The sequence below is a fragment of the Meles meles genome, chromosome 1 (genome assembly GCF_922984935.1).
Source record: "Meles meles chromosome 1, mMelMel3.1 paternal haplotype, whole genome shotgun sequence".
Classification (NCBI taxonomy): Eukaryota; Metazoa; Chordata; class Mammalia; order Carnivora; family Mustelidae; genus Meles; species Meles meles.
This window is the reverse complement of record NC_060066.1, coordinates 210,446,819-210,473,212: the sequence shown is the minus strand read 5'-3', so window position 1 is coordinate 210,473,212 and position 26,394 is coordinate 210,446,819. Positions and strand designations below refer to the sequence as shown.

The following is a 26,394-nucleotide window of genomic DNA, read 5'->3' as shown; positions in this document are numbered from 1 at the left end:
ATCAGTTTAGCCCCTTACTCACTTTGAGGCTCTGCGAAAGTGTATGGCTTGAGACCAGGGTTCCCCATCTCAAAAGTAAGGACAATACCAGTGGGAAAATCCTTGAGGGTTGTATGGTGGTTGTCTGATACACATCAAGTCCTTTCTGCCATTCTCCCTTCCCATTCTGTTTGTGATCCCCTAAATTGCTTTCATGGTTGACGGGCTTTGTTGGGCCCACAGTTCGGAAAACACTGTGCTGTGTAAACAGTTCAATGTACTGTGTATTATCATCATGATCTTAAAGCAGATTTGCCTAAATAGTCAAAAATTAATATTTCGCTCTCCACCCAACCCAGTCTGTACATCTCATTCCCTTTTACTGACACTCATACTCCTCCTGGTAGATTGGGGGTGAATAATAACAGCTCCTCCCTCCCAGGATTGTTGGAGGACTGAATGAGTGTCATAAAAAAGTCACCGCCAGTTACGCTGTTCTTTAACTGTTCGCTTCCAGCTCCTGGTTATCCTTATTTTACTTGCTCTGTGGAACTTCCAGCTCCTGATTCTAAAATGCTGTGTGGAGTTTGACTTCCTTCCTTGCTTTAGGGTCTGTGCTGGGTGCTGGATTCACGTCCACACTGCCAACATTTACATCTGGTGGCTTAGGGCAGCTAACTTAAGTACTGTCTGTCCGCCAGCGCCTGTCCTTTCCTGTTTGTACTGGTTCCCAGTCACAGGTACTGGTGCTTATCGTTTTTTACTGAGCCGCCTGTTGGCCTGGTGCTGTCCTCTCTGAGTAAGAGTATGTGGCTGCACAGCCCCTCCCTACACGGAGCTCCCGCGCAATGGAGCCTCGACAGAAGGCAGGGCGTGTGTGCGCGCGTGTGTGCTACTTTTCTTTTCTTTTCTTTTCTTTTTTAAGATTGTATTTATTCATTTGCCAGCACAAGGGGGCAGAGAGAAGCAGGCGGGGCTCCATCCCAGGACCCTGGGATCATGACCCGAGTCGAAGGCAGATGCTTAACGACCGAGCCACCCAGGAACTCTGAGAGTATATGCTGTTTTCAGATATTTAGATTCCTTGAAAGACATTGTCCTTGAAATCTCAGTTTAATAATTCTTGCGCTTAGTAAATACTGTTCGCACTTGGAAGTCCTGATGTCGGGGGATATAAAGACAAGTAAGACACAGGTCCTGATCCTCAGTGTTTTCCAAAGAGTAAAACAGTTATTGGTGGTGATGGGATGGTTTTAGATGGGTCCCTGACATTGTTAATGATAACTAGCCCATCAAACATGTATTTCATGGAAATTATTGTTTAAGAAAAGGTGTGGACGGCCTGGGTGGCTCAGCCAGTTGAGCATCTGATCTTGGTCTCAACTCAGGTTTGTTGTTGTTGTTGTTGTTGTTTTAAGATTCATTTATTTGAAAGAGAATGCATGTGTAAGGGCTCCTGGCAGAGTGCGGTAGGGGCTTGGGAGCTGCATGTAGGGCTTGATCTCACGACCTGAGCTGAAACCAACAGTTAGATGCTTAGCCAGCTGTGCCGCCCAGGTGCCCCTCGACTCAAGGTCTTGATCTCAGGGCATTGAGTTCAAAACACACATTGGGCTCCATGCTGGGCTTGGAGCCTACTTAAAAAAAAAAAAAAAGAAGAAGATGAAAGTGGGTCTGGGTCTTCTAGGATAAATAAGTGAGTTGTCTTGAGGAAAAATACTTAAATTCTTAATTCAGGTAATATTTTGGCATGGACAGATTGTAAAGATTGGTTAGGGGAACCCTGATCCTGGGAGGCTGAGGGACGCTTGAGGACTTCATCATTAAAAGGAGCTTTAGCTTTATTTTCAGTGGAGTCCAAATTAATCATATTTTAATGGAAGTCTGTGCTGTAGTGAGTGTTGATTTCTCAAAATAGTAGCATTATCTGAGTAACTTTTGGCTGTGCGAAGATGCCTTGTCTAGAATATTCACTGCAGGGGCACCCGGGTGGCTTCGTTGTTAAGCAGCTGCCTTGGGCTCAGGTCATGATCCCAGGGTCCTGGGATGAGGCCCGTATCGGGCTCTCTGCTCAGTGAAGAGCCTGCTTCTCCCTCTGCTCCCCTCTGTCTCTGACAAATAAATAAAAATCTTAAAAAAAAAAAAAAAAGAATATTCACTGCAGCATGGCAGCGAAGTTGGAAACAGCTAAGGGTACTAACGGGTTAAAATGGTAGAGCTCAGTGCAGAGTGCTAGTGTGTCGCCCTCACAGATGGTACGGTAGGTGTAGATGGGGCCAGAGAGAGCCACCCGCAGCATCCAGGTGAGTGCGGGAGGGGAGGCGAAAAAGCCAGTGATTAAAAACCCTAAAGGGCGTGTCATCATGTTGACAGTGGTTCTCTCTTTAGCCGCTGAGACTTCAGCAAATTCTTTTTACCTCCCAGTATGTTCTATGAAATAAACAGGTGCGTTTTTTCTTAATAGAGAAAAATGAAACCTCACGCTTTACCGGGATGGGGAATAGTGTGGCTTTCCTGATCCTGTTGTGATTTCTTCTCTTACAGGTGTGGGGGCACGGTTGGTGCTATTTTCACTTGTCCACTAGAAGTCATTAAGACACGGTTGCAGTCTTCAAGATTAGCTCTTCGGACAGTCTATTACCCTCAGGTTCATCTGGGGACCATTAGTGGAGCTGGGATGGTGAGACCAACATCCGTGACACCTGGACTCTTCCAAGTTCTGAAGTAAGTTCAGTCTCCGAGCGGGACCCCAACCCCCACAATGACTACAGACGGTCTGTCAAGCCCATCAGATGGGTGTTCTGTTTGCAGTCTCTGTCCAAACTTGAGAATTAGGTTTCCGTACTGATACCTTTGAGCTCTGACCTCCCTTGGCAGCGGGGGTACCTGTGATCATCATCCAGCGACAGTCAAAGTAAACCTAACAAAGCAAACCAAAAACACATGTTTAAATTTTTGCATCAGAATGTGTCTCTTGCCCAAAATCTTTTGAGGGCTGGCAAGATCTGGGTTGGTAGAGTGACATTAAAAATTTAAAGACTGTGGGGCACCTGGGTGGCTCAGTGGGTTGAAGCCTCTGCCTTCGGCTCGGGTCGTGATCCCAGGGTCCTGGGATCCAGCCCTGCGTGGGGCTCTCTGCTCAGCGGGGAGCCTGCTTCCTCCTCTCTCTCTGCCTGCCTCTCTGCCTACTTGTGATCTCTGTCAAGTAAATAAATAAAATCTTTAAAAAAAAAATTTTTAAAGACTGTGCATTATATAGAGACAAAATATTCTGATATTTTTAACTTGCTGTTTGGAAATTTTACATTTATAGAAAAGTTGCAACACATATTTAATGAAATAGTTTTTTAAATGTTTGTTTCATACCGAGACTACCTGCTTAGTGTGTTATTTTTACTGCATTAAAAATGTCTCATTTGCTTATGAAGTGGCTGAAGATTTTGAAGGCTGAGTTTGGCTTAGCAGTCTCCATGCTTAAGGCAGAATCAGAAACAAAGAAGATGGTTTGGTAATGCTTGAGTTTTAGCTTGGGGCCGTGTACTTTCATAGAGGTGTTTAACAGGAGGTTCAGTTCAGCAGGGCTCAGTCTGAGCACACAACTCTTGATCTCAAGGTTGTGAGTTTAAGTTCACGTCAGGTGCAGAAATTACTTAAAAATAAAAAATCGTGGTGGCTCAGTTGGTTAAGCGTCTGCCTTCAGCTCAGGTCATGATCCTGGGGTCCTGGGATCGAGTCCCGCTTCTGGCTCCCTGCTCAGCGGGAACCTGCTTCTCCTTCCGCCTCTAAACCTCCCCCGCCATCCCGCTCATCCTCTCTCTCTCTGACAGATAGATAAAGTCTTTCTTAAAAAAATAATAACTATGGGGCGCCTGGGTGGCCCAGTGGGTTAAAGCCTCTGCCTTCGGCTCAGGTCATGATCCCAGAGTCCTGGGATCAAACCCCACATTGGGCTCTCTGCTTGGCAGGGAGCCTGCTTCCTCCTCTCTCTCTGCCTGCCTTTCTGCCCACTTGTGATCTCTGTCTGTCAAATAAAAAAATCTTTAAAAACTCTTTTAAAAAAAACTATAAAAAAAATCTTTAAAAAATGAATAAATAGTTTCAATAAAAGTAGTTGAATTTAGCTAAACAGGACGTTGAGGTCTCTGAAACTTAAGCAGAAAAGGGTGTGTTCAAGAAAGACATTGCTGGGGCACCTGTGTGGCTCAGTGGGTTAAAGCCTCTGCCTTCGGCTCAGGTCACGATCTCAGGGTCCTGGGATCGAGCCCCACATCAGGATCTCTGCTCAACGGGGAGCCTGCTTCCTCCTCTCTCTCTCTGCCTGCTTCTCTGCCTACTTGTGATCTCTGTCAAATAAATAAAATCTTCAAAAAAAAAAAAGAAAGACATTGCTGTTTTGTCAATGTAGATGTTGAGTTGGGAAATGTTAGGAAAAGATGAAATAAAACGGAAATGTTCTGTCTTAGTAACCATTCACATAGCACTTTGGACAGAATTCAGTCACATTTTAGATAAGGTGGAATGAATTGGAAAGTTCTAAATTTATTTTTAGTCACGTTTTGTTTGTAAAGTCTACTAATGAGTCACCCAGGCCTCCATGCCAGATGTGTGTATGAGAGTGCGTCTGAGTTTATAGAGCAAAATTGGACAGCAGACCGGCCGCTGAGGGCAAGGTCCCAAGTAAGAGTATCCAGAACCCAGCTAGGGAAAAGGAGGCTGGTACCCAGGGCTTCCATCAGCCACGTCAGTGAAATACCGAGAAGGGGCTTGGAGACATAAAAGACAGAAAGCCTACCTAGAGATGGGCCCAGAAAAGAGAAACACAGAGATGCGGAGGCACACTTTGATCCAGGTAGGGAGAGAGACAAGTCCACATGGTTAAAAGCTATGACTGTGGAAACATCCCCGTCCTGGTTTGCCGTTTTACATGTTTAGCCAGTGGCAGCGTTTCACAGGACACCCTTCCGAGGAACACAAAGTGCTTTGGACATAATGAAATAAACAGGTAATTTGCCAACTTTACTGACATTCAGAAAGCACTTCCTCTTACATGCTTGCCAAATAACTCATGACTAGTGGATTTATCTATTTACTGTAGCTGGAAACTGTTACCCATAAATTGTGGGTGTCAGCAGGGCCAAACTTGTAAGGTAAACAAAGGTAAATGGGGATGTTTCTCTGGATGGGGGTTTTTAAGGGTACGTGTTCTCCATCCCTAGTATCTCTGTCTCTCTCCTGAAATCTCTCTCTCTCTCTCATTCTCTATGTGCATATTTTCCCTCAGTTAGGACGGTTGTTTATTAAAATGTAAGTCAAAGAAAAAAAAAGCCTTTCTATCTTATAAAATACCGGAACAGTGCCTACACCACACCACACCACACACAGGCCAACTCCTTTCCCCTGGAGACCCCCAGCAGTCATCAGTTCACGCAGCCACAACTACACAATTGGGAGACATTACTGACACATGAATACTTTTTAAAACCGCGTATTCTGGGGGCCCCTGGGTGGCTTGGTGGGTTAAGCCTCTGCCTTCGGCTCAGGTCATGATCTCAGGGTCCTGGGATCGAGCCCCGCATCTGGCTCTCTGCTCAGCGGGGAGCCTGCCTCCCCCCCTCTCTCTCTGCCTGCCTCTCTGCCTACTTGTGATCTCTCTCTCTGTCAAATAAATAAAATCTTTAAAAAAATAAAAATTAAAAAACCACACTTCTGTATTCACATCAAAATATGCGTAATGGAAGTATGAAGTAAAATCTTTGTCATAATATTTTGTTAGAAGAGTGTTTGTAAAGTGATGTTTTACACCTGAGAGCTGTTTCATTAAGCTTTATTTCCTCAACTTGATGTATATATACACTTTGAAGATTGTCAACTGATCTTCATTAGCTTTTGAGTTAAAAAATGATCACGTTTCTGTAGTAGTATTTCACTCAGTTTCCACAGGAACTCTGAGATCAGCACTCAGGTGTGAAATTATTTTATCGACCCTTACTTTATAGATGAGGAAGTGCAAATTGGAGGTAAAGTGACTTGCTCACTGTCATTTCAATGTATATTCATCTCGAAATCTAAGAAAGATTGGAAGCAGCTCAGAGCAGACAGTGACAGCCCCCCTCCCCGGCCTGCCCCCAGCCCCCAGCATGAAGCTCTGCTTCTCCTTCTTTCACATGGAAACAGCTGCGGCTCCAGCTCAGCCGGACAGGACCACCCGCGCCGCACTGGCCTCGGCTTCTGCGCAGTTGCTGAGTCTCCGTGACAGCCTGTTGATGTTGGAGGCCTGGGGCTCCCACGGTGACCCTCTGCCCTGCTCCCGCCGCCCCGTCCAGGATAGCCTCTGGTCTTAGGGCTTTAAGTACCACCTGTAATGACGGCGTTTCTCCTGAGCGTCACGGTCGGCCGCTGCCTGCAGGATGGTCTGGCTTGGGGGGCCGCCGGGCGTAGCTGGCACTGCTCCGAGCCGCCGCCGCCACCCCCAAGTCTCCTCGGTGTCCGGGAAAGACAGCTCCGTCCTTCCCACTGCGGATCTGAAGCCCCAGAGTCACCTGAGATTTTACCTCTCTCGGCCCTGCAGGAGGATCTCCCACCTCTGCCTCTGGCGTCTGTCGGAAGCGGACCCCCGGGCCCCCGGGCCCTCCTCGCTCCGCCGCTGCCGTGAGGGCGGCCGCCACATGTCCCCTGTGCTGCTACATGGGCGTCCTGACGGGCCTGCTCCTTAGTGTATTCTCACGGAGCCCTCAGGGCCCTCCAGGCACCAACCTCTCCTGCCAAGGAAGGACCAGAGTCACAGTCGTGCTTGCCACTCAGTAGGCTCTCCCGGCGGCCACCCCAATGTCCCCCGATCAGTTCCCCTCCCGCACCCAGCTACACTGGCCTTCTTTCTGCTGCTCCTCAGCCTTCTATCCTGGGAGCAGTGCAGCGTTTGCCACAGAAGGGCCTTTGTGCTAGGATGCCCTCTGCCTGGCTGACTCCCAGTTGTCGCCTTGTGGGAAGGCCTTGCAGTGACCATGCTGTTTAAAACTGGCCTCCCCTCTCGCCCCATCCCTTCTTCCTGCTCTGTTTCTGTCTCCAGCACTTACCTCCATCCAACATGCAGTGTAGTTTACATGTTTATATTGCTTATTTTCTCTCTGCCCCATCAGAGTCGAAGTTCCTTGAACACAGGGACTTTGATTTGTCTTTGTGCGTGTCCCCGTGCACGTAGAATGCTGCCTGTCACATAGTAATACGCATTCGGTACCAGTAGAATGAATGAATGAATTGGGGCATGTCGTAAGATATGGGATATAAAGGGTTTGGCACACACACCGCACCGTGTAAATCATGAATACTAGCCACTGTCAAATACGTACTTTCTGCACTTTTTATTTTTTTTTTAAGATTTTATCTATTTATTAGACAGATCACAAGCAGGCGGAGAGAGAGAGGAGGAAGCAGGCTCCCTGCCAAGCAGAGAGCCTGATGCGGGACTTGATCCCGGGACCCTGAGATCATGACCCGAGCCAAAGGCAGAGGCTTAACCCACTGAGCCACCCAGGCGCCCCCTTTCAGCACTTTCTAAACATAAGATTTATAACTGAGTTTCTTGGTGGCCAAGGCAAAAAAGGCTGACTATCCTATTACATAATTCTCATCTGAAGAAAGCGTACTTGCTCTGAAGGGGAAATCTACGTCTTTCCCTATTACGCATTCTAAAAGTAACGTGTTACTTAGCACTTAAATACGGAGAGCGCCCAGCATGGCAAGCAGGGTTCCAGGGTGCTGTGACAGGGCGGCTGCTCTCCTCTCTCTCTGCCACCACCCTGGCTTGAAGCAGCCCTTCCCTCGCATGTAGGTTACCAGCTGGCTTTCTCCTCCATGAATGTGGCTGAGCCAAGGGCAGCGATGGGCATCTACAGAGAGGGCTTTTTTTTTTTTTTTTCCACAGACAGAGATCACAAGTAGGCAGAGAGGCAGGCAGAGAGAGAGGGAAGCAGGCTCCCTGCTGAGCAGAGATCCTGATGCCAATGCCGGGGCTACCGATGCGGGGGCTCGATCCCAGGATCCTGGGATCATGACCTGAGATGAAGACAGAGGCTTTAACCCACTGAGCCACCCAGGCACTCCCAGACAGGGCTTTTTATCTGGTAAATGACAAAAGGAGGACAAGAATCAGGCCTTTTCTCTATAGCACAAAGCACATCAGGGTTGTCTATTCACAGTTTCAGAGGGCATTGAGTTACCAAACACCCAAGTGAATAAAATGGTTATTCACTTAAAACTAAGTAGCTTATTTCTAGTCTTATATTTCAGGCAGTACTCCTTTAAAAGACTCAACCAGGCAACAGAATTTCTTCACAGGAAACACATTCTTCAAACCGTAAATCAGTGTTTGCACATGTCTCATGTTAGGGTAAGCTGTTAGGAAAAAAAGAAAATTTTATCCTCTACCGGAGCACCAGTAACCTTTACATTTCGAATATAGTTACTTAAAAAGAAAAAAAAAGCCAGATGCTAGCATATTTAGGCTCCCGCTGTTAGATTTGCCATAGGGATTCCTAATGTATCAGTTTATCTCTGGTGTCTGCGCGCCTGGGTGGCTCAGTGGGTTAAGCCGCTGCCTTCGGCTCGGGTCATGATCTCGGGGTCCTGGGGTCGAGTCCCGCATCGGGCTCTCTGCTCGGCGGGGAGCCTGCTTCCCTCTCTCTCTCTCTCTGCCTGCCTCTCTATCTACTTGTGATCTCTCTCTGTCAAATAAATAAATAAAATCTTTAAAAAAAAAAAAATCTTCAGAGTTAATCTTTTTCTGTCAGAGCTATTCTGTAAACTACTCAGGTACCTTATTTTTGTTTTTTCAACTAGTTTTTTTAATCTGAAAAGTAATATATTAGACATATATAGACATATATAAGACAGAGCTAGTCTCTGTCTTATAAAAACTGTTCAGATGACATCTTTGTCTTGGATTAGTCTGCAGTATGCATATTGTGATTAAACCTAGTGAAGAGAATGAAACGCTCCGAACAAGAACCTAGTTTCCTTTCGCATTTCTTTTCTAAATTAAACTCGATATGACTGTGGGAAAATTGGTCTGGATCCTGACATGCTTTATTATGAAGCCGAAGCGTACCATTTATAGTGGGAACTTGATTGTTCCAGAAGAGCTTTGTAAACATCCAGATAGGTTAGAAGTTGGGATTATGTAACAGATTTGACTTTTTGCCCACTGTTAGTATGCGTAGCTATGGAGACCATCTTTCTGCAGTTCTTAAAAGGCCTGAGTCACTTGAGGACACCAGTTCCCTACTGCATTATAGATGAGAGGCTTGGGGCTTCCTGGAGCCAGAGTCCCTTAATTATGCTGAACTGCCTCCTGAGTCTGGCTCTGCACCCTTTCCGTTAATGGGACCACAGACAGAATCTAAACGTGAAAAATGTTTGACTGCACTGACCATTTGAAATCTTTTATCTCTCTTATAAAGTTGTAGGTCACTTAAAGGTGTTACTTGAGAGAGGTTTTTGCTCAGAGAGCTTGGCTTTTTGAAAGCCCAGTCCTGTTCTGAGCAAGAGTAAGAATAAAGTATTTGCAGTTGAAAATACTAAATTCTCCTGCCTAGGAAGAGCCTAGTGGCTTGTTTGAGCCAGTAGGAAAGTTCACTCAAAGTGCAGGAACTTCAGTTGGCGTGTTAGGGTTACAGAAACCCAAGAACTGTCTTTACCGCACCCCTCGCTTCTGGGACTTTGTGGGCTCTTGTCATGAGTTTACTATTTTTATGACCTATGACCTATACCTTTTTTTTTTTTAAAGAACTTTTTACTTTGAAATAATTTCAAACAGAAGAGTTACAGAAATGGTACAGATTACTTCGTTGTATTCTTTACCTCAGATCACCATTTTGTAACATCGCCACATTTTGTATTTTTTTCTGTGTATACATGTATGTTTTTCTCTGAACCATTGGAAAATGGATTACACGCATTATGCCCCTTTACCTCGGTTCTTCGGCATTTATTTCCTAATAAAAGGGTGTTCTTTTCAAGCCATGGTATGCTTTTCAAATTCAAGAAATTCAGTATTCATATACTGCTTTCTAACTAATCTACAGTCCATATTCATTCCTTTTATTTATTTGAGAGAGAGCGCGCAAGAGAGCATGTGCATGCGACAGAAGGAGAAGCCGACTTCCTCTGAGCAGGGAGCTTGATGCAGGGCTCCATCCCAGGACTCTGCAATCATGAATGGAGCCAAAGGCAACAAACTGAGCCACCCAGGCACCCCTGCTCTGTTACTAGATCTTTTTCAAGGACCCTTTCTTTTCTCCTTGCCGGGTTGTTTATTGGTTTGTTTAACATTAAGATGTAATTCACATACCATACGGTTTATCCATTTAAAGAATACCATTCAACTTTTTTAGTATGTGCATAGTTTTGTGTGGCCAACGCTACTAATTTGATCTTAGAACATTTTTATCCCTACTAAAAGAAACCTCTCACCCATTTGCAGTCATTCTCCCATTACCCACCCCCAGCCTAGGCAACCATCCACTAATATACTTTCTGTCTCTAGACTTGTCTCCTCTGGACATTTCATAGAAATAACATGAAACAGGGGCACCTGGGTGGCTCAGTGGGTTAAAGCCTCTGCCTTCGGCTCCGGTCATGATCCCAGCGTCATGGGATCAAGCCCCACATCGGGCTCTCTGCTCGGCGGGGAACCTGCTTCCCCTTCCTCTCTCTCTGCCTGCCTCTCTGCCTACCTGTGATCTCTGTCTGTCAAATAAATAAAATTTTTAAAAAGAAAAAAAAAAAAACAATATAGGGCCTCTTGTGTCTGACTTCTTTCGTGTAATGTTTCTTGAAGGTCATCCTTGTTTTTGTGTTTATCGGTACTTCCTTCCTTTTTATTGCCAAGTAATGTTACAGTGTGTGGCTAGATTTCATTTTAAATGCCTTGCTTTTACATTCCCCAGATGCCATGACAAAAAAAAAAAGAAAGAAAGAAAAAGGTACACTCGGGGTGCCTGGGTGGCTCAGTGGGTTAAGCTGCTGCCTTTGGCTCAGGTCATGATCTCGGGGTCCTGGGATCGAGTCCCACATCGGGCTCTCTGCTCAGCGGGGAGCCTGCTTTCTCTCTCTCTCTCTCTCTCTCTGCCTCTCTCTCTGTCTACTTGTGATCTCTCTGTCAAATAAATAAATAAAATCTTTAAAAAAAAGAAAAAGAAAAAGGTACACTCTACTTAGAGTAGATGTGTTCTCTAATTGTGTGATGTCTCAGACAGAGGCCCTTCATGTGATGCTCAGCGGTGGCTGGAGAGTTTAGGTTGGACTATACAAACAACAGTGCGTCACGGGATCACTTGAAAGGGCCTGGATTGATAACTGCCAGTAGGGAAAACACTGTATGATTAGAAAGTAAGACCATTGTTTAAAAAAAGAGAGAGAGAGGGGCGCCTGGGTGGCTCAGTGGATTGAGCCGCTGCCTTCGACTCGGGTCATGATCTCGGGGTCCTGGGATCGAGCCCCGCATCGGGCTCTCTGCTCCGCGGGGAGCCTGCTTCCTCCTCTCTCTCTGCCTGCCTCTCTCCCTACTTGTGATCTCTCTCTGTCAAATAAATAAATAAAATCTTAAAAAAAAAAAGAGAGAGAGAGAGCGCCTGGGTGGCTGTCATTAAGCGTCTACCTTAGGCTCAGGTCATGATCCAGGGTCCTGGGATTGAGCCCCGTGTTGGCCTCCCTGCTCAGGACAAAGGCTGCTTCGCCCTCTCCCACTCCCCCTCCTTATGTTCCCTCTCTCTCTGTCTCTCTCTCTGCCAAATAAATAAATAAAATCTTTTTTTTCTTTTTAAGAGAAAGAGAAAAGAAGACAATTATCTTCCTAGTATTTTGGAATAACTATTCAGATGGAACTAGGGTACAGTTCATTACTTTTTATTTTTTATTTTACCTTTTTTTTTTTTTTTAAGATTTTATTTATTTGACAGAGATCGCAAGTAGGCAGAGAGGCAGGCAGAGAGAGGAAGGGAAGCAGGCTCCCTGCTGAGTAGAGAGCCCGATTGGGGGGGGGGGGGGGGCCTTGATCCCAGAACGCTGGGATCATGACCTGAGCTGAAGGCAGAGGCTTTAACCCACTGAGCCACCGAGGCACCCCAGTTCATTATTTTTTAAAAGAATAGCTTTATTGTGTTGTTATTCACATACCATAAAATTTACCCTTTTAAAGTGCAGTGGGTTTTAGTATAGTCGCAGAATTATGTAACCACAACTAGTATCTAGCCCTAGAACACTTTCAGCACCCCAAGGAGACATGTACCCATCCAGAGTCATTCCCAGTTCCCCCTACCCCACCCTGGCAACCGCTGAACTACTCCCTCTCCCTGTAGTTAGGAATGTTCTTTTTGACGCTGTTGTAAATGGAATCAGTTTTTATTTTTGTATTCAGATTGTTCATTGCTGCTGTGTAGAAATACAGTCGATGTTTGTGTATTGATCTTGTTCGTTCGCTGCAACCTGCTGAACTTGTTTTTTCGTTAACAGTAATTGTTCAGTGCGTTCCTTAGTATTTCTGTGTATGAGAGTGTATTGTCTGAGTAAAGAGAGTTTTGCTGGTGCGCCTGGGTGGCTCAGTCAGTTCAGCCTCCCACTCTTGATTTCAGTTCCTGTCTTGATCTCAGGGTCATGAGTTCAAATACCTTTTATTTCTTTTCTCTTATCTAATTGCTAGCCTGCCATTTTTGACCATAGCTCTTAGAGGTACAACAGTATTCATATGTATATGTATATGTCATAAGAAAGTATTCATATGACAATATGAATACTTGTCCATCTCTGTCTGTCAAATAAATAAAAATCTTTGAAAAAAAAAGATTTTATTTATTTATTTGACAGAGAGAGAGAGATCACAAGTAGGCAGAGAGGCAGGCAGAGAGAAGGAGGGGAAGCAGCCTCATTGCTGCGCAGAGAGCCCAATGTGGGGCTCAATCCCAGGACCCTGGGATCACGACCAGAGCCAAAGGCAGAGGCTTTAACCCACCGAGCAGAGAGCCAGATTCAGGGCTCCATCCCAGGACCCTGGCAGAGAGGCCCAACGCACTGAGCCACCCAGCCGCCCCACCTTTTTTTTTTTGAAGATTTTATTTATTTGACTGACAGAGTAAGCACCTGTGTGCGCACACACACACTCACTCACTCACTCACTCACTCACTCCAGGAGAGGGAGCAGGCGGAGGGAGAGGGAGAAGCAGGTTCTCTGCTGAGTAGGGATCCTGATTCGGGGCTCAATCCCAGGACCCTGGGATCATGACCTGAACTAAAGGCAGACGTTTAACTGACTGAGCCACCCACGCATCTCCCTGCCCCCAGTCACTTTCAATGAGAAAATATGTTAACACTTTTTTTTAAAGCACATTGGCAGGGGTGTGGAAAAAATGGAACCTTTGTCCATTGTCGGTGGGAATGTAAAATGGTACAGCTGCTGTGATAGATAGCATGGCAGATTCTCAAAAAATTATACATAAAAATTACTGCATGATCCAGCAGTTCCCCTTCTGGGCATGTATCCCTAAGAATTTAAACTGAGGACCTGAATAGATACTTGGACACTCATATTCATAGCAGCATTAATCACAGTAGCCAAGAGTGGAAGCAACTCGAGTATCTACCAGCAGATAAATGGACAAACAACATGTGGCCCATGTACAATGGGGCATTATTCAGCCTTAAAGAAAGAAGGAAATTCTGGCATATTCTGCAACATATATGAACGTTAATGACGCTACACTGAGTAAAATGAACCAGCCACTAAAGGACAAATACTGAATAATTCCACTCCTCTGAGGTCCCTAAAGCAGTCTAATTCATAGAGACAGAAAGCAGAATGGTGGTTGCCAAGGGTTGGGGGAGTGGGCAGGGTCATAGGGGGTCAGTATTTAACAGGTGTGATTGCGGTTCAAGGAGATGAAGTTTAGGAGACGGATGTGATGGTGGCACAACGTTGTGGAAATACTCAATGCCACTGAACTGTGCGCTTTAAGATGGGAAATTCGTATGTGACTGTTACCATGATTGTTTTTTAAAAGATTTTATTTATTCGTTTGTTTGTCGGAGAGAGCGGAGGCAGGGAGAGTGGCAGCGAAAAGGAGAAGCAGGCTTCCCGCTGAGCAAGGAGCCTGATATGGAACTCCATCCCCAGGACGCTGGGATCACGATCTGAGCTGAAGGGAGACACTTAACTGACTGAGCCATGCAGGCATCTCTGTTACCATGTTTTTTAGAAATTAAAAAGAAGCAGTCTTCTCTTTGAACTTGAGATACTGTGCTTTGGCTTTAAAAAAACATTCATCCAGCCCTTGAAAATCATTTGGTCTTTCTATTCTGTGGATCCCTGATTGGGGCCCTTCTACACTAAGTAAAGATCTGGAAGATAGGACTATTAGAAATAAGGAGTAAATCCCAAAAGAAATGTGATCCAAATAAATCTCGGAACTTGTTTCTCAGTGAATTTGGTTATCATGAAGACGTGGTTCCCTGAGCTGCTTTTGCCCCATGCTCGTCCTGCCTCGCTGAGATTTTAGCATGTAGTGCAGACCCCTAACATCTCAGTCCTTCATGAACCAGGGAAAAGCCTTCTTGCAAACAAACAGGTCAAACTGGTGCTTTTTTCTTTTTTTAAAGATTTTATTTATGTATTTGACCAGAGATCACAAGTAGGCAGAGAGTCAGGCAGGGTGGTGGTGGGGAAGCAGGCCCTGCGCCAAGCAGAGAGTCTGATGCGGGGCTCAATGCCAGAACCCTGAGATCATGACCTGAGCCGAAGGCAGAGGCCCAACCCACTGAGCCACGCAAGCGCCCCAAACTGGTGCTTTTGAAGCATGCTTTTTCACTGTAATGAAAGCAGTATGCTTCAGCCTTCTGATGCTGTACTGTAATATAATATAATCAGATAAGAGTCTGGGGTCTTGTAAACATTCTGTTTTGTATTTACAGAGCTGATGTGAAGGCTGATGCCTCGCTGTTTTGCATAGGCCCTGCCTAAGGATTTTAAAGATCTTCTCTTATTATTCAGGTCAATCTTGGAGAAGGAGGGACCAAAGTCACTTTTTAGAGGCTTGGGTCCAAATTTGGTTGGAGTTGCGCCATCAAGGTAAGCATTAAACATTCAGCTGGCTCGCTGCATGGAATATGTAAGACTCCTTTTGTACTGAAGTGCTTTACTGCTAGATGGCCAGTGTCTTTTCTCTGTGGGGTTTGCCTAGATGCATTTGACATACAGAATAGTGACAACTGCTGGTGCGTCTTTTGGTGTGTGTGTGTGTGAGAGAGAGTCTAGTTATTTTATTCTTCAGTGAAAATTTGTCTGCTCGCGTCTCCTGGAATCCTTTTCTAAACGGTCACGGGCTATTTCAAATAGTAGCAGTGGCCAGCAATATTGGCGTCACCTGGGGCCTATTAGAATGGCACCCTCTCGGACCGCACCCCAGGCCTACATCAGAATCCGCATTCTAGCAAGATCGCAGGGGATTCATATGCACTCGGTAGCACTGATCTGAAGCAAGTTTCAAGGCTTCTGGGCTTTACTTTATTTAAAACATCCTTATTTCAGTATCTCTTTAAAGCCTGTTTGATAAAAGTGAACAGGTGAGAGTGTGTGTAGCGTATCTCTGAAAAGTAGATAAGAAGCTGCTTCTCAAAATTTGTGTCCTGGGAGGGGAGCTAGGTGGCAGGGGTAGGATACTGACATTACTTTATGTAATACTCCGATCGACTTTAAAGAGAATTAATCTTGTAACAAAAATGAAAATGTCTATAAGGTGGAGACTAAAAGCTTCCTGTAATTCTTGCAGATTTGTGCTCGTTTATACACAAATCACCTGAGGATGTTGTAAAAATTCATATTCTTAGTAAATCCTTTTGTTCCTTTAAAATTTTGTAGCATATGTGTTTCCTCAATTTAAAAATAGAAGCACGAGGCTGTGAGAGTATATGGAGTCCGCATTATAATAGACGGCGGATGTACTGCGGGTGCGTAGTAAATAAAGCCGAGCTGTATCTCCTTGTGGACAGAACTCATTTGGTGACACTGTGAGTCTGACGTAGCTTCCTGGCTGCTACACCCATTTAGAACAGTCGGGACCCGGAGAAAACAGAATACTGTTACATAAGGCAGTAATGATAAGTAGTCCAGAGCCTAAGTTGAAAAATACATTCTATGGTAGATGCATTGGCCAGCCAAAATAAAGAGGCATGTCCCGTGGCCTTGCTGGTGAAGGAGCAGGGAAAGTACAAACCAGCACCTGCTCCCCAGCCCCAGTAAGGAAGAAGTCAAAAGAAGGAAAGCAGACAAAGACCAGACCAGAGCCAGGGTTTGGAGGGAAGGAAGGTGCCTAGATTCCACCTACAGGAGCTGCAGGGTTGGGGGAGGCCGAGGCGTATTCACTGGTGGAAGCTTGATACGAAAATGTGCGTGTGATGGTTGTTCCCTTCATGATCCTGAGTCATCCAAAAAAAAAAGCCAAATTACATATGATATAGTCATTGTGGTAGAAGGCAGATGTGGTATATTTTAGAAGTATTACAAATTTTAAAAGTTTCAGTATAGATTTTGGTGCTTAAAGAATTGACACCCGGAACGAAGAATATACATGGATTTTGTCTGTTACCCAAATCTCCTCCTCCTCAGTTACCGTGGCCACTTCTGCCGTCACTGAATACGTTCTGAGGGACAGGCAGGAGCTTTCTGCGGGGCCTGCAGTAGCTTTTGGTCTTACAGACAAGATCAATGTTAACCTTCTTTTTGGTTACATGTTAACCTCCTTTCTCATAGTTTCCTCAATTTTTCAGAGGTTGCGGAGGGACGTGCATAGGGCCATGCCAGTATCTGTAGCGTTCTCTCTTTCTTCAAACAGGGCCGTGTACTTTGCGTGTTACTCCAAAGCCAAAGAGCAGTTCAATGGCATTTTTGTGCCCAACAGCAACCTCGTGCACGTTCTCTCAGCCGGCTCCGCAGGTATGTGACCCCAGTGAGTGGAGATGAGTTTCTCACTTTCCTGAAGCATGTGTTGTGCCAAAGAGCTTTTTCCAGGAGTTAGAAATTAGGTCTCTGCTTCTTTTGCATCTGAAAGCATTTTTCTGACACTTTATGTCAGAACTAATAAAAACATGAATGTTTGCGAATAGTTTGTAACTCCGTTCCATTTTCTTTGACAATTAAAACTTTTATTCTCCCTCAAAATTTGCCTGTGCTCATGCATGCTGCTGGTGAGTGTATGTTTCCTTTAAAGGAATATTAATGCGTTTTCATGTCTTTCTGTTTCCTTAAGTTATTTTAAAGATGGAGCTTTTTGTGTGTGACTCTCCATGGTGTCCACCGTCCCTGGAGGACAGCTGGCATTTGTATCCCCAGCTGGGTTCTGTGACGAGGGCTCGGGGCTATGGAGGAGATCTTGGGGGGCTGGTGCCAGATCAGGTAGTACAGGAGTCATCCTACTCACTACAGAAAATTCATAACAGGGTTTGTTCCCCAGGAAATACTTGGCAAATAACCATGGGCTCGTAGGTTGCTGAGAGAAGGCTCTGTCTAGGTACCATTTTATGTCTCGTGTAAATAGAAGAGTATCCTGGAAAACTTAAACAGGCGCTCTGTGGAACTTTGCTACCTCCTGCCAGCCTAGCCTGTAAGGTTTTGTCTGCCTCTGTGCAAGTTTCGGTAAATTCGGAGATTTAGTGGCTTCTGTTTTAAGTTTGATATATAAGGCAACCTTTTGGATTAGATCACCAACTTCTTAAAACGAATTATTTCTGGACCTGAAGCTTATAAATTGAGTTTTAGAATAGTTTTCATATTTAGCATAGGAATTGCATTTACAGAAATACCAACAGCACCATCTACAGGTTGGAAAGACTAGACTGGGCTCTAGAAAATGGAGATCGTTCTTTTAGGTCCAGAATATCGATAGATGTTACATTTTAGGGGACTGTACCTTCCGCCTGCAACCTGGAGCTGTAACGGCTTCCTACTCTCCATTTTTACTGTGAAGCCGTTTAAATCCTGATCTCAAAGTTTATCATATGAAATAGCTTTAATAAGCCTGGACTGTGTTCAGTAATGACATTTTCTGTTTCTTTTTTTTCTTCTTCTTCCAGCTTTTATCACAAATACCTTAATGAATCCTATATGGATGGTTAAAACCCGGATGCAGCTAGAACGGAAGTAAGTTGTTAATTGTTCTTTCCTTTAATATTCATGGAGATTTGCTGCTTCCTCCCAGCTCCAGTTGTGGAATGAGGTGTACAGAGCCCTTAGGCATCCCCATCCTTTTTTTCTCCTGAACATAAGCTACATGTAGAAACACTTTTTGTTTTGAGGTGCGTGCTGCCAGCCACTCTGGGGAGATGAGGGCCCACGGAAGTTAACACCCAGGGAGAGGTTGGAAGTTTGCCCGCCTCCTGACTGCTCCTCACTTCTCTCGGATAGTTGGTGGGTCTCTGGTCTTGGCCAACCCCACCAGCAACTGGAGCTCTGTGGGCTCCTCCAGATGGCCTCTCTTTTAAGTGGGAAGATGCCAGGGAGGGTCGAATGGCAAAAGGTCATTTTAATCTCCAAGGCCCTCAGATGTACTGGATTTCTGCCCTGAAACTCTGGCCCTTGGTTCTGAACATTTTCATGCTGTGGATCCCTTTGGCAGTCTGGGGAAGCCTCTGCAGTGGCTTTTCACAGTAATATTTTTGAAAGCAATGGAAACCCGTTGTTGAAGTACGATTATCAGTGTTGTTTAAAATGCAGTATAGTCATATAGACTTGTTTAACACAGTAAATAACAAGATCAAGCAGTGGCCCAATAACCCCCATAATTTCAAAGACATGACGGTGATTAAGGGACACTGTCATCGAATCCTAAGAACCTGTGTAATGGTGTGGCCTGGAAATGCAGGTGGGCACTGCAGGCTTTCAGCTGGTCCCGCCGAACTCTAAGCAACCTGTAAAGAAGAGAGAGAAGCAGCAAGAATATCCCCCTGGATATGTAGCTGTGGGTCTGCCTTTTTTCTATTGGTCTCAGATTTCATGTTTCCCCCCAATCCGTTCTGTGTGAAAGAATCTTCTAGAATCCATCAGATCTCATAATTTTGGACAGATTGCTAGCGTGTAATGCTTCGACGAATCTTGCTTACTCTGACGGTCAAATCCTAACTCCTGGGCTTAACATTCAAGGTCCTTTGCAGTTTTCTAAAGCTGTCCTGTGCTCTTAGGCTTCCATTTCCCTGAGTGTGCTGTCCCTCACCAGGAATCCCTCTCCCCCTGTTGTCGCTCAAGAACAAGTGTGTGTCCTTCAGGCTTCTGGCCGGCATCCTCTCCTGGAAACCTTTGGTAATCACTCCCCATTCCAGTCCTGGTAATCATTCCTTCTTAGCAGCAGGTACGTGCACAAGTCAGCAAAGAGCCCGGCCAGGCACTCTTTTAAATCTACTTCGTAAGGGTCCATGCTCAGGACATAGTATTTTTTACTTTTTTTTTTTTTTTTAGTTTTATTTCTTTATTTTAGAGAAAAAGTGCGTGAGTGGGGGGAGGGGCAGAGGGGAGAGAGAGAGTCCTCAAGCAGACTCCCTGCTAAGAGATCGTGACCTGAGCCCAGATCAAGAGTCAGACGCTTAACCATCCGAGCCACCCAGGCACCTGAATGCTCAGGACATTTTAAAGTTTTGTTTGGGAGGCTCTGTTAACCAGTCTTGAAACCACGCGTATTTATTGCATGCTTGCTGTGTACTAGTCACTGGGGAAACAGCAGGGAATACGCCATGGGCCCTGCCTTCCAGAAGCTCACAGCTTCACAGAAAATAAAGAGAACTGTAGGCTGATGAAATAGGGGCCAGAAATGCTAAGGACCCCCGAGGGTCCCTGATGCCATCCAGGCAGGGCGGGCACAAGAGGGCCTCCTGCAGCAGAGATGTCCGCCGTACTGTCTGAAAAATAATGGGAGTGGGGGCTGTGCATGGCATGGGCTTCAGGCTGGGAACAGAGTGTGCAGAAAATCTAGACTCAGGAAGCATCCATTTCTGGGGCCCTGAAGGAAGGGAAGCATGGTTGGAGTGTGCTGTGTGTGTGCACGCGTGCTGGAGGAGAGGGGATCACAGAAAACCAAGGCTACAGAAATGCGTGGGTGGGGGCTACATCCTCCAAAGCCCTGGGAGGGTCCTGGTGTTTGGCTTCGGGCTCTAATTTGAGGGTTGAGGGCTATGGAGAGCCATGGTTTGGGGTGAGAGTGGGGAACACTCTTCCCCCTGGGGACGTTTGACAATGTCTGGAGACTTTTCCAGTTGTCACAACTTAGGTGGGATGCTTCTGGCGTCTGGTGGGTGAAGGCCGGGGTAATCCCAAACATGTTTCAGTGCAAGGACAGCTTCCACAGCAGAGAACCATCTGGTGGAAAGTGTCAGTAGTGCCCAAACGGAGAAGCTCTCCATCAGAGGCTTTCAAGCCGGGCCGTGGTGTGGTTGGATCTGTAGTAGAAAGGCCGCCCCGGCTCGGGTGTGGAGAAGGAGCCTTGGAAAGACACCGTGAAGAAGGGAGAGCCTGTTGGGATGGGTTGGAGCTGGGGGTGCGCTAGGCTTCAGCCCCGAGGGAGGGCTCTGTGACAGGACCAGTGGGCGTGCTGTCGGGCCCTGGGGTTCCCTCCGCATCGGCCACTGTGGGATCCTTCCCATCACGAGCCAGGGGCAGCAACCCTGAAGCCTTGTATTAGTTACTGTGTAGCTTATTCAGTGTTTATCATTCCATAAATCTAGAAATAATGGAATCAAAGCACACCGTCTGGAGACTAGAGTTAAGAAATCTTGCTAGTGTGGGCGCCTTGGTGGCTCAGTGGGTTAAGCCGCTGCCTTCGGCTCAGGTCATGATTTCAGGGTCCTGGGATCGAGCCCCACATCGGGTTCTCTGCTCGGCAGGGAGCCTGCTTCTCCCTCTCTCTCTCTCTCTGCCTGCCTCTCTGCCTACTTGTGATCTCTGTCTCTCTCTCACTGTCAAATAAATAAAGAAAGAAAGAAAGAAGAAATCTTGCTAGTGTAGGCGGCCTTGCCCTCACTGCCCCGTCGGCACGTTGGTGAGGCTTGTCCTGCGGCGTTTTCGGAAAGCACGTTTGTGCCATGCGTGTAATTAACACTCCACGTACAACTGCGTCCTGCTTTGCCGCGCGGGCACTTGGTAGCTTTCTGGCTTCACAACTGTGCTAGTCTAGTGCGTATCCCAGTCTGCCTGGCTGTTCTGTTTTTAGAGAAGCGGATTGTTTCGATTGTATGGCAGCTACATTTTCCTCCTTGATGAATGTCTTCCTGCGTTCGGCCCTTTGCAGAATTAGGTCAGTTTCCACGACTCCTGCTACAGATGCACGTCCTGTTCTGTGGCCCGTCCTGTGTCCCAGCCGGTGGCCCCGGACTCAGCTGAACACAGGACACGGAAGACACATGTCACCTGCCGTCTAATTTCTCTTTATGCTCAGCGCTCATTTCTTTAGCTTGATACGGGAGCCAGGCTCCTCCTGAGCGCGCCTCGTAACGACTTTTCGTTGCTCTCCACAGGGTGAGAGGCTGCAAGCAGACGAACACACTGCAGTGCGCTCGCCACGTTTACCAGACCGAAGGCGTCCGTGGCTTCTACCGGGGATTAACGGCCTCGTACGCCGGAATTTCCGAGACGATCATCTGTTTTGCTATTTATGAAAGTTTGAAGAAGTATCTGAAAGAAGCTCCACTAGCCGCCTCCACAAATGGGACTGAGAAAAATTCCACAAGTTTCTTTGGACTTATGGCAGCTGCTGCGATTTCTAAGGGATGTGCTTCCTGCATCGCTTATCCACATGGTATGTTTTGCTTTTTCTTCCAGAACAGGAAAACCGCTGTGAGGTCCGTGTCATTGTCCTTACATCTCGACCTCTGCCGCCCACGCAGACACGCACAGGTCCTGAGGTGACGGGGCCCGTGTGACGCCGGCTCCTGCTGTCCGCAGGTGATGCGAGCGGCCACTCGCCTCTGCTCGGCTCCAGCCACTTGGGGCCAAAACGTACTGTGCAGAGTGTGGGCCCCTTGTTGTAGAACTTCGGGTGTTTTCAGAGAAGCCGAAAGTCTGGATTTATTCAAAATTCCTCAGTTTAAAAAAATGGTATGGGAGCCAGCCCAAAAAAAAAAATCTCGGCTTCCACTTTGAACGGAGTGCCGAGTGAGGCTACTTTTGCTAAGTCTATTTTTTAAGGAATCAGAGACCTAAAGTTCCACTGACCTACTTAAAAAAAGAATAGCTTCGTTGATTGTACCAAGAAAAGCCGGTTTTGTTTTCAAAAGCCTGCTGCACTGTCAGCTGTGACGGGGTACGCGGTCACCTCCCACGCAGGTCATTGAGCCCCTGTCACGTGCTGGGACAATAAACGGCCCCCCAGGGCTGAGGGATGAGAGTTTGAGCGGCCCCCCGAGGGCTGGGGAGACGGCAGCATGTTGAGCAGTGACAGGTGTCAGGCCGCGGGGCGCCTGCGTCACGGAGGACCAGGTGTGCAGCGGTTTGAAAACGCGGCAGGCAGCTTTTGAGCTGGAGAGAGCTGTGGAGGAGGGTTTTTAGTAGGAGAAGAAGTTGGCAAGTACATGAAAAGAGAATCTTTTTGATGATTTGCCATGCTTAATACAAATTACACCTTCAGTGAAATTACAGCATTTACTTAATTGGGAATAGAAAACCACAAACAATCTTAAAATGAAGTCCCATTCAAAGTAAGCTTTTACAGTCCCTTAAAATTGATTTTGTACTATTGTCTATATATGTAACATCCCTAATTAACCATTTTCCAGAGTTAGAAAATGTTCTGAAAGGATCGCAGCTTTGTATTGTGTCTAAGGGACTCGGCTCTCCCAAGTCGAGCTGCGGCAGCAAATGCCCAGAGATGTACATTGACGGTTACAGAGCCGTGTGCTTTGAATTCTCTCATTGTATTGCTTGGTGATGCGGTTGGTTTGTAGCATAAAGTGTGTGTTTCTCTCTGCAGAAGTCATAAGGACACGGCTCCGGGAGGAAGGCACCAAGTACAAGTCTTTTGTCCAGACCGCTCGGCTGGTCTTCCGGGAAGAAGGTTACCTTGCCTTTTACAGAGGACTCTTTGCTCAGCTCATCCGGCAGATACCGAATACTGCCATTGTGTTGTCTACCTACGAGTTAATTGTGTACCTGTTAGAAGACCGTACCCAGTAACAGGCCAGAAAATTGTGCTCTAGAATAAAATTGAAAACTCTAGAGAATTTTTTTTTTTTTCCATTGATGTTTAGAATGTTTGAGACTAAAACAGGAAAGGCCATAAAATGTGGCCTGTATCACCCGTTGGACATTTCCTTTTGGATTCATGTTTTCTGGAAGGTTTAAATTCATTAACTTTAATAGTTAATTATAACTTTTGTTTTTTTTAACTTAAGAGGATTCAGGATTAAGCAGCAGCTAAATTAAATCACGCTACTTAATTTAAGTATAAATTTGGTTTGTGTCCTCTTTTATGCTCACTGTGCTGTAAACTTACTGCTAAGTACTTCAGTGAAACATGACCCTAGAAATGCAGAGAAAACCCGCAAAATCAAAATACAACTGGTCTCCTCTGACACTACACCCCTGAACGGGTAAGATGGGTCACGTTTTGGCGGCACTGGGTGCACCAGGAAAGACTTGTAGCCATTTTTCTTATCTGTACATTTCCTAGTCTCGTGCAAATTAAAAATGGAAGCCTTCAGGCTGCTGAGTTTAAAAAGTACAACTTTCTGATGCTAAATATTTTGAACTGTAAAACATTTTTCTAAAGTTATCTTTTATCCCAAGTTTGAACCAAAGACAGGAGTTTTAACGAAATGTTCACCAGTTGTCTTACTCCTGGACCTATTTCCAGAAGTTAAGCCTGGTCGAGCCTGGGTACGTTGTACGTGTCGGCTATGAATGTGGAGTAGGGTGAATAATAGATCTTTCCTGTCAAGGTCTTTAACCCTGTTCTTGGGTCCCTGGTACTGGCGGAGAGGGACGTGATGTAGGGTTGACTGCCTACCTCTCAGAGAATTCACTTTTGTTCTCACAGGAGGTGTGTTTAAATACCCTAGTTCAAAAAAAAACAAACAAAACCTAGGAATGACAAATGACCAGAATTTTAGCCACACCCCAGCACTCCCCACTTTTAAAGGAAATTTAGTAAGGGACAGCGGTAACGCGGAAGGCAAGTAAGTGAGATGGCTTTCCATTAGCTCTTCCACTGAAATTTGCTTAGTGTCCACTGAGGTTAGTTTTCAGTCTGAACATCTAGAAAGATACTGGACTCTAGTGACTGATGCATTGTAGCGTCAGATTCAGAGGCACCGGTGGGGATGGGAGTAGGATATTTTCAAGTTGTATTTAAAATGGAGTTTAATTTTGCTCACCTTTAGGCATGAAGGTTAGTTGGTGTGCTTGAGCTCTCTGGCAGAATTGGCCTCACTGTCCACAGCTGGGTGGAAGTCCAAATAAATCATTTTAGTCAAGCATCGGTGCTTGTAAACCGCATGGCAGCCAAGAGATTGCTATTCCAGGAGCTCAGTTTAACTGTTTGATAGGATAACTGTTAGCAACATCTTCCTATTTTAGTATTCATATTAAAACCTGAATTTTCCTCAGGATCTGAAGGTTTAAAAATTAGGTTGCTTAATATTTGCAGATTTGGAGTGAGAATTATTTGAAAATAATTTTAATTTCTACATTCTTGAATTAATAAATTTGATGCTGACCTAGGATCATTTTGCTCTCTGATTGCTTCTCCTGTACCAGGACATTGAAATGAGAAAGGGGAACGCCAGAAGTAGGAAGAAAAGCAGGAAACTCTAAAGGGGCTTGTCATATTTCAGATGGGAATTGTCACTGTTTGAGCTGTCCGTGGAGAGGTCCCGTGATTTTCTTTTATTATTATTATTATTCACATACAGTGTATTTGTTTCAGGGGTACAGGTCTGTGTCAGTCTTGCACAGTTCACAGCACTCACCATAGCACATGCCCTCCCCAGTGTCCATCACCCAGCCACTCTGTTTCTTGTGCATAAGCTCAGTCATTATTTTTAAGTCCCTGTATATATAAGACTTGGAAAAGCCCTCATTGCTTACCACTGGGTGCCAACCTCTGTATAAGATGTTCTGTATTTTCTCATGTTGGTTATTTTTGCCGCAACCTCGTGAGGCGGGTGTTACCATGATCCACATTTTACAAATAAGAGAGGCCAGAGGTTTAATGACTTGCTTGAGGTCTGAGAGAGATGGTAAGTTGTAAAGTGGCCAGTAGTGGGTTTGCAGTGCTTGGGTAGATGAGTATAAATTAGAGGGGGCATCTGAGCCTGTAGAATGGTCTGACCGAAGCCAAGGTCCAGCAAACTGTTCCATTCACTCAAGGTCATGAGCCCACAGGCACTACCACCGGTGAAGGTGCGATTGTACTGGTAACACCCAGGACACGGTGGTTGGGTCGCTCTTTGTCCGCCCTGAGTGGGACGTCACACAGTCTCTGAGTCTTCCTTGTTAAGAAAATGGTACGTAAAGAACCGTGCCACACGTTCTAAAGATGGTTTCACTGCTATTTGTTCATTTGTGGTGAGAGCCCCACAAGACCTTGGCTCTGACCCACATGGAAGAAATAGGAGCGGCCCCTCTCGCCAGCCCCTGGGTGCTGTGCCCTGTTCCTTGTCCTCTCTGCAGCTCCTAGGAAGGCCGGTGACTATGAATTGTTAACAGGAATCAACGATAACATTTGCTGCTAAACAACCCCACGCGGGCACCGTCCACCACAGGCAGAACTCCAATGCTGACCTCTGAAACACTGGAAAAGCGTGGACACCGAGACACCTGTCGTGTACAGATACGAATATTTACAACCAGCTGGGGTTTTTGATGTCTTCTTTTTAGTTATGAAAGTAATTTAGCTCAAGCCATTAAACTGGCACAAAGTGAATCTTCCCTGAACCCACGCCCCTGCGGAACCGGGCTCAGCGTTAACAGTCCTGGACTTGGGCAAGCACACACCTGCTAGCAGTGTCTTCATTCAAACTTCGTTATTCCCAAAATCGGTGTGCACCTTCCCTTTATTTGAGCCGCGTCCTCCCGCCAGGCCAGCACCCGTAGCCCCCGCCTCGCTTTCTGAAGTTCAGAGGTAGGGCTGTCCTGAGATTCATTCAACCTCGCCCCTCTGGACGGACGTTCATGTTTCCAGTAACGAATTTTTTGTTGAATGGAGTAGCTTAAAAGAGCTGCAGCTTGCAGAAAAACAGCTGTTCGAGCACGAGCCGGGCTTGGCCAGCGCTGGGCAGAGCGGACCAGCGGGAGACTACTCACCCCCAGCGTCGCGAGGCGCCGAGGAGGGCGGGGGACCCGGCGCCGCGCCGCCTCCCACCTCCCGCCGCGCGAGGGCGCGCGCGGCCCGGTGCCGC

General features: G+C 46.1%; 1 protein-coding gene across 1 annotated transcript in view; it reads left to right on the top strand.

Annotated features, from left to right (window-relative positions):
• Positions 1-24,717, top strand: part of SLC25A33 (solute carrier family 25 member 33) — a 36,553-nt gene extending 11,836 nt beyond the window's left edge. The window contains exons 2-7 of the mRNA XM_046027493.1: positions 2,524-2,703; positions 15,014-15,091; positions 16,854-16,954; positions 18,091-18,157; positions 21,517-21,797; positions 22,968-24,717. Of these exons, the coding sequence (XP_045883449.1) occupies positions 2,524-2,703; positions 15,014-15,091; positions 16,854-16,954; positions 18,091-18,157; positions 21,517-21,797; positions 22,968-23,170 (910 nt within the window). The 3' untranslated portion in view covers positions 23,171-24,717. The remainder of the gene's footprint in view (positions 1-2,523; positions 2,704-15,013; positions 15,092-16,853; positions 16,955-18,090; positions 18,158-21,516; positions 21,798-22,967) is intronic.
• Positions 24,718-26,394: the final 1,677 nt, after the last annotated feature.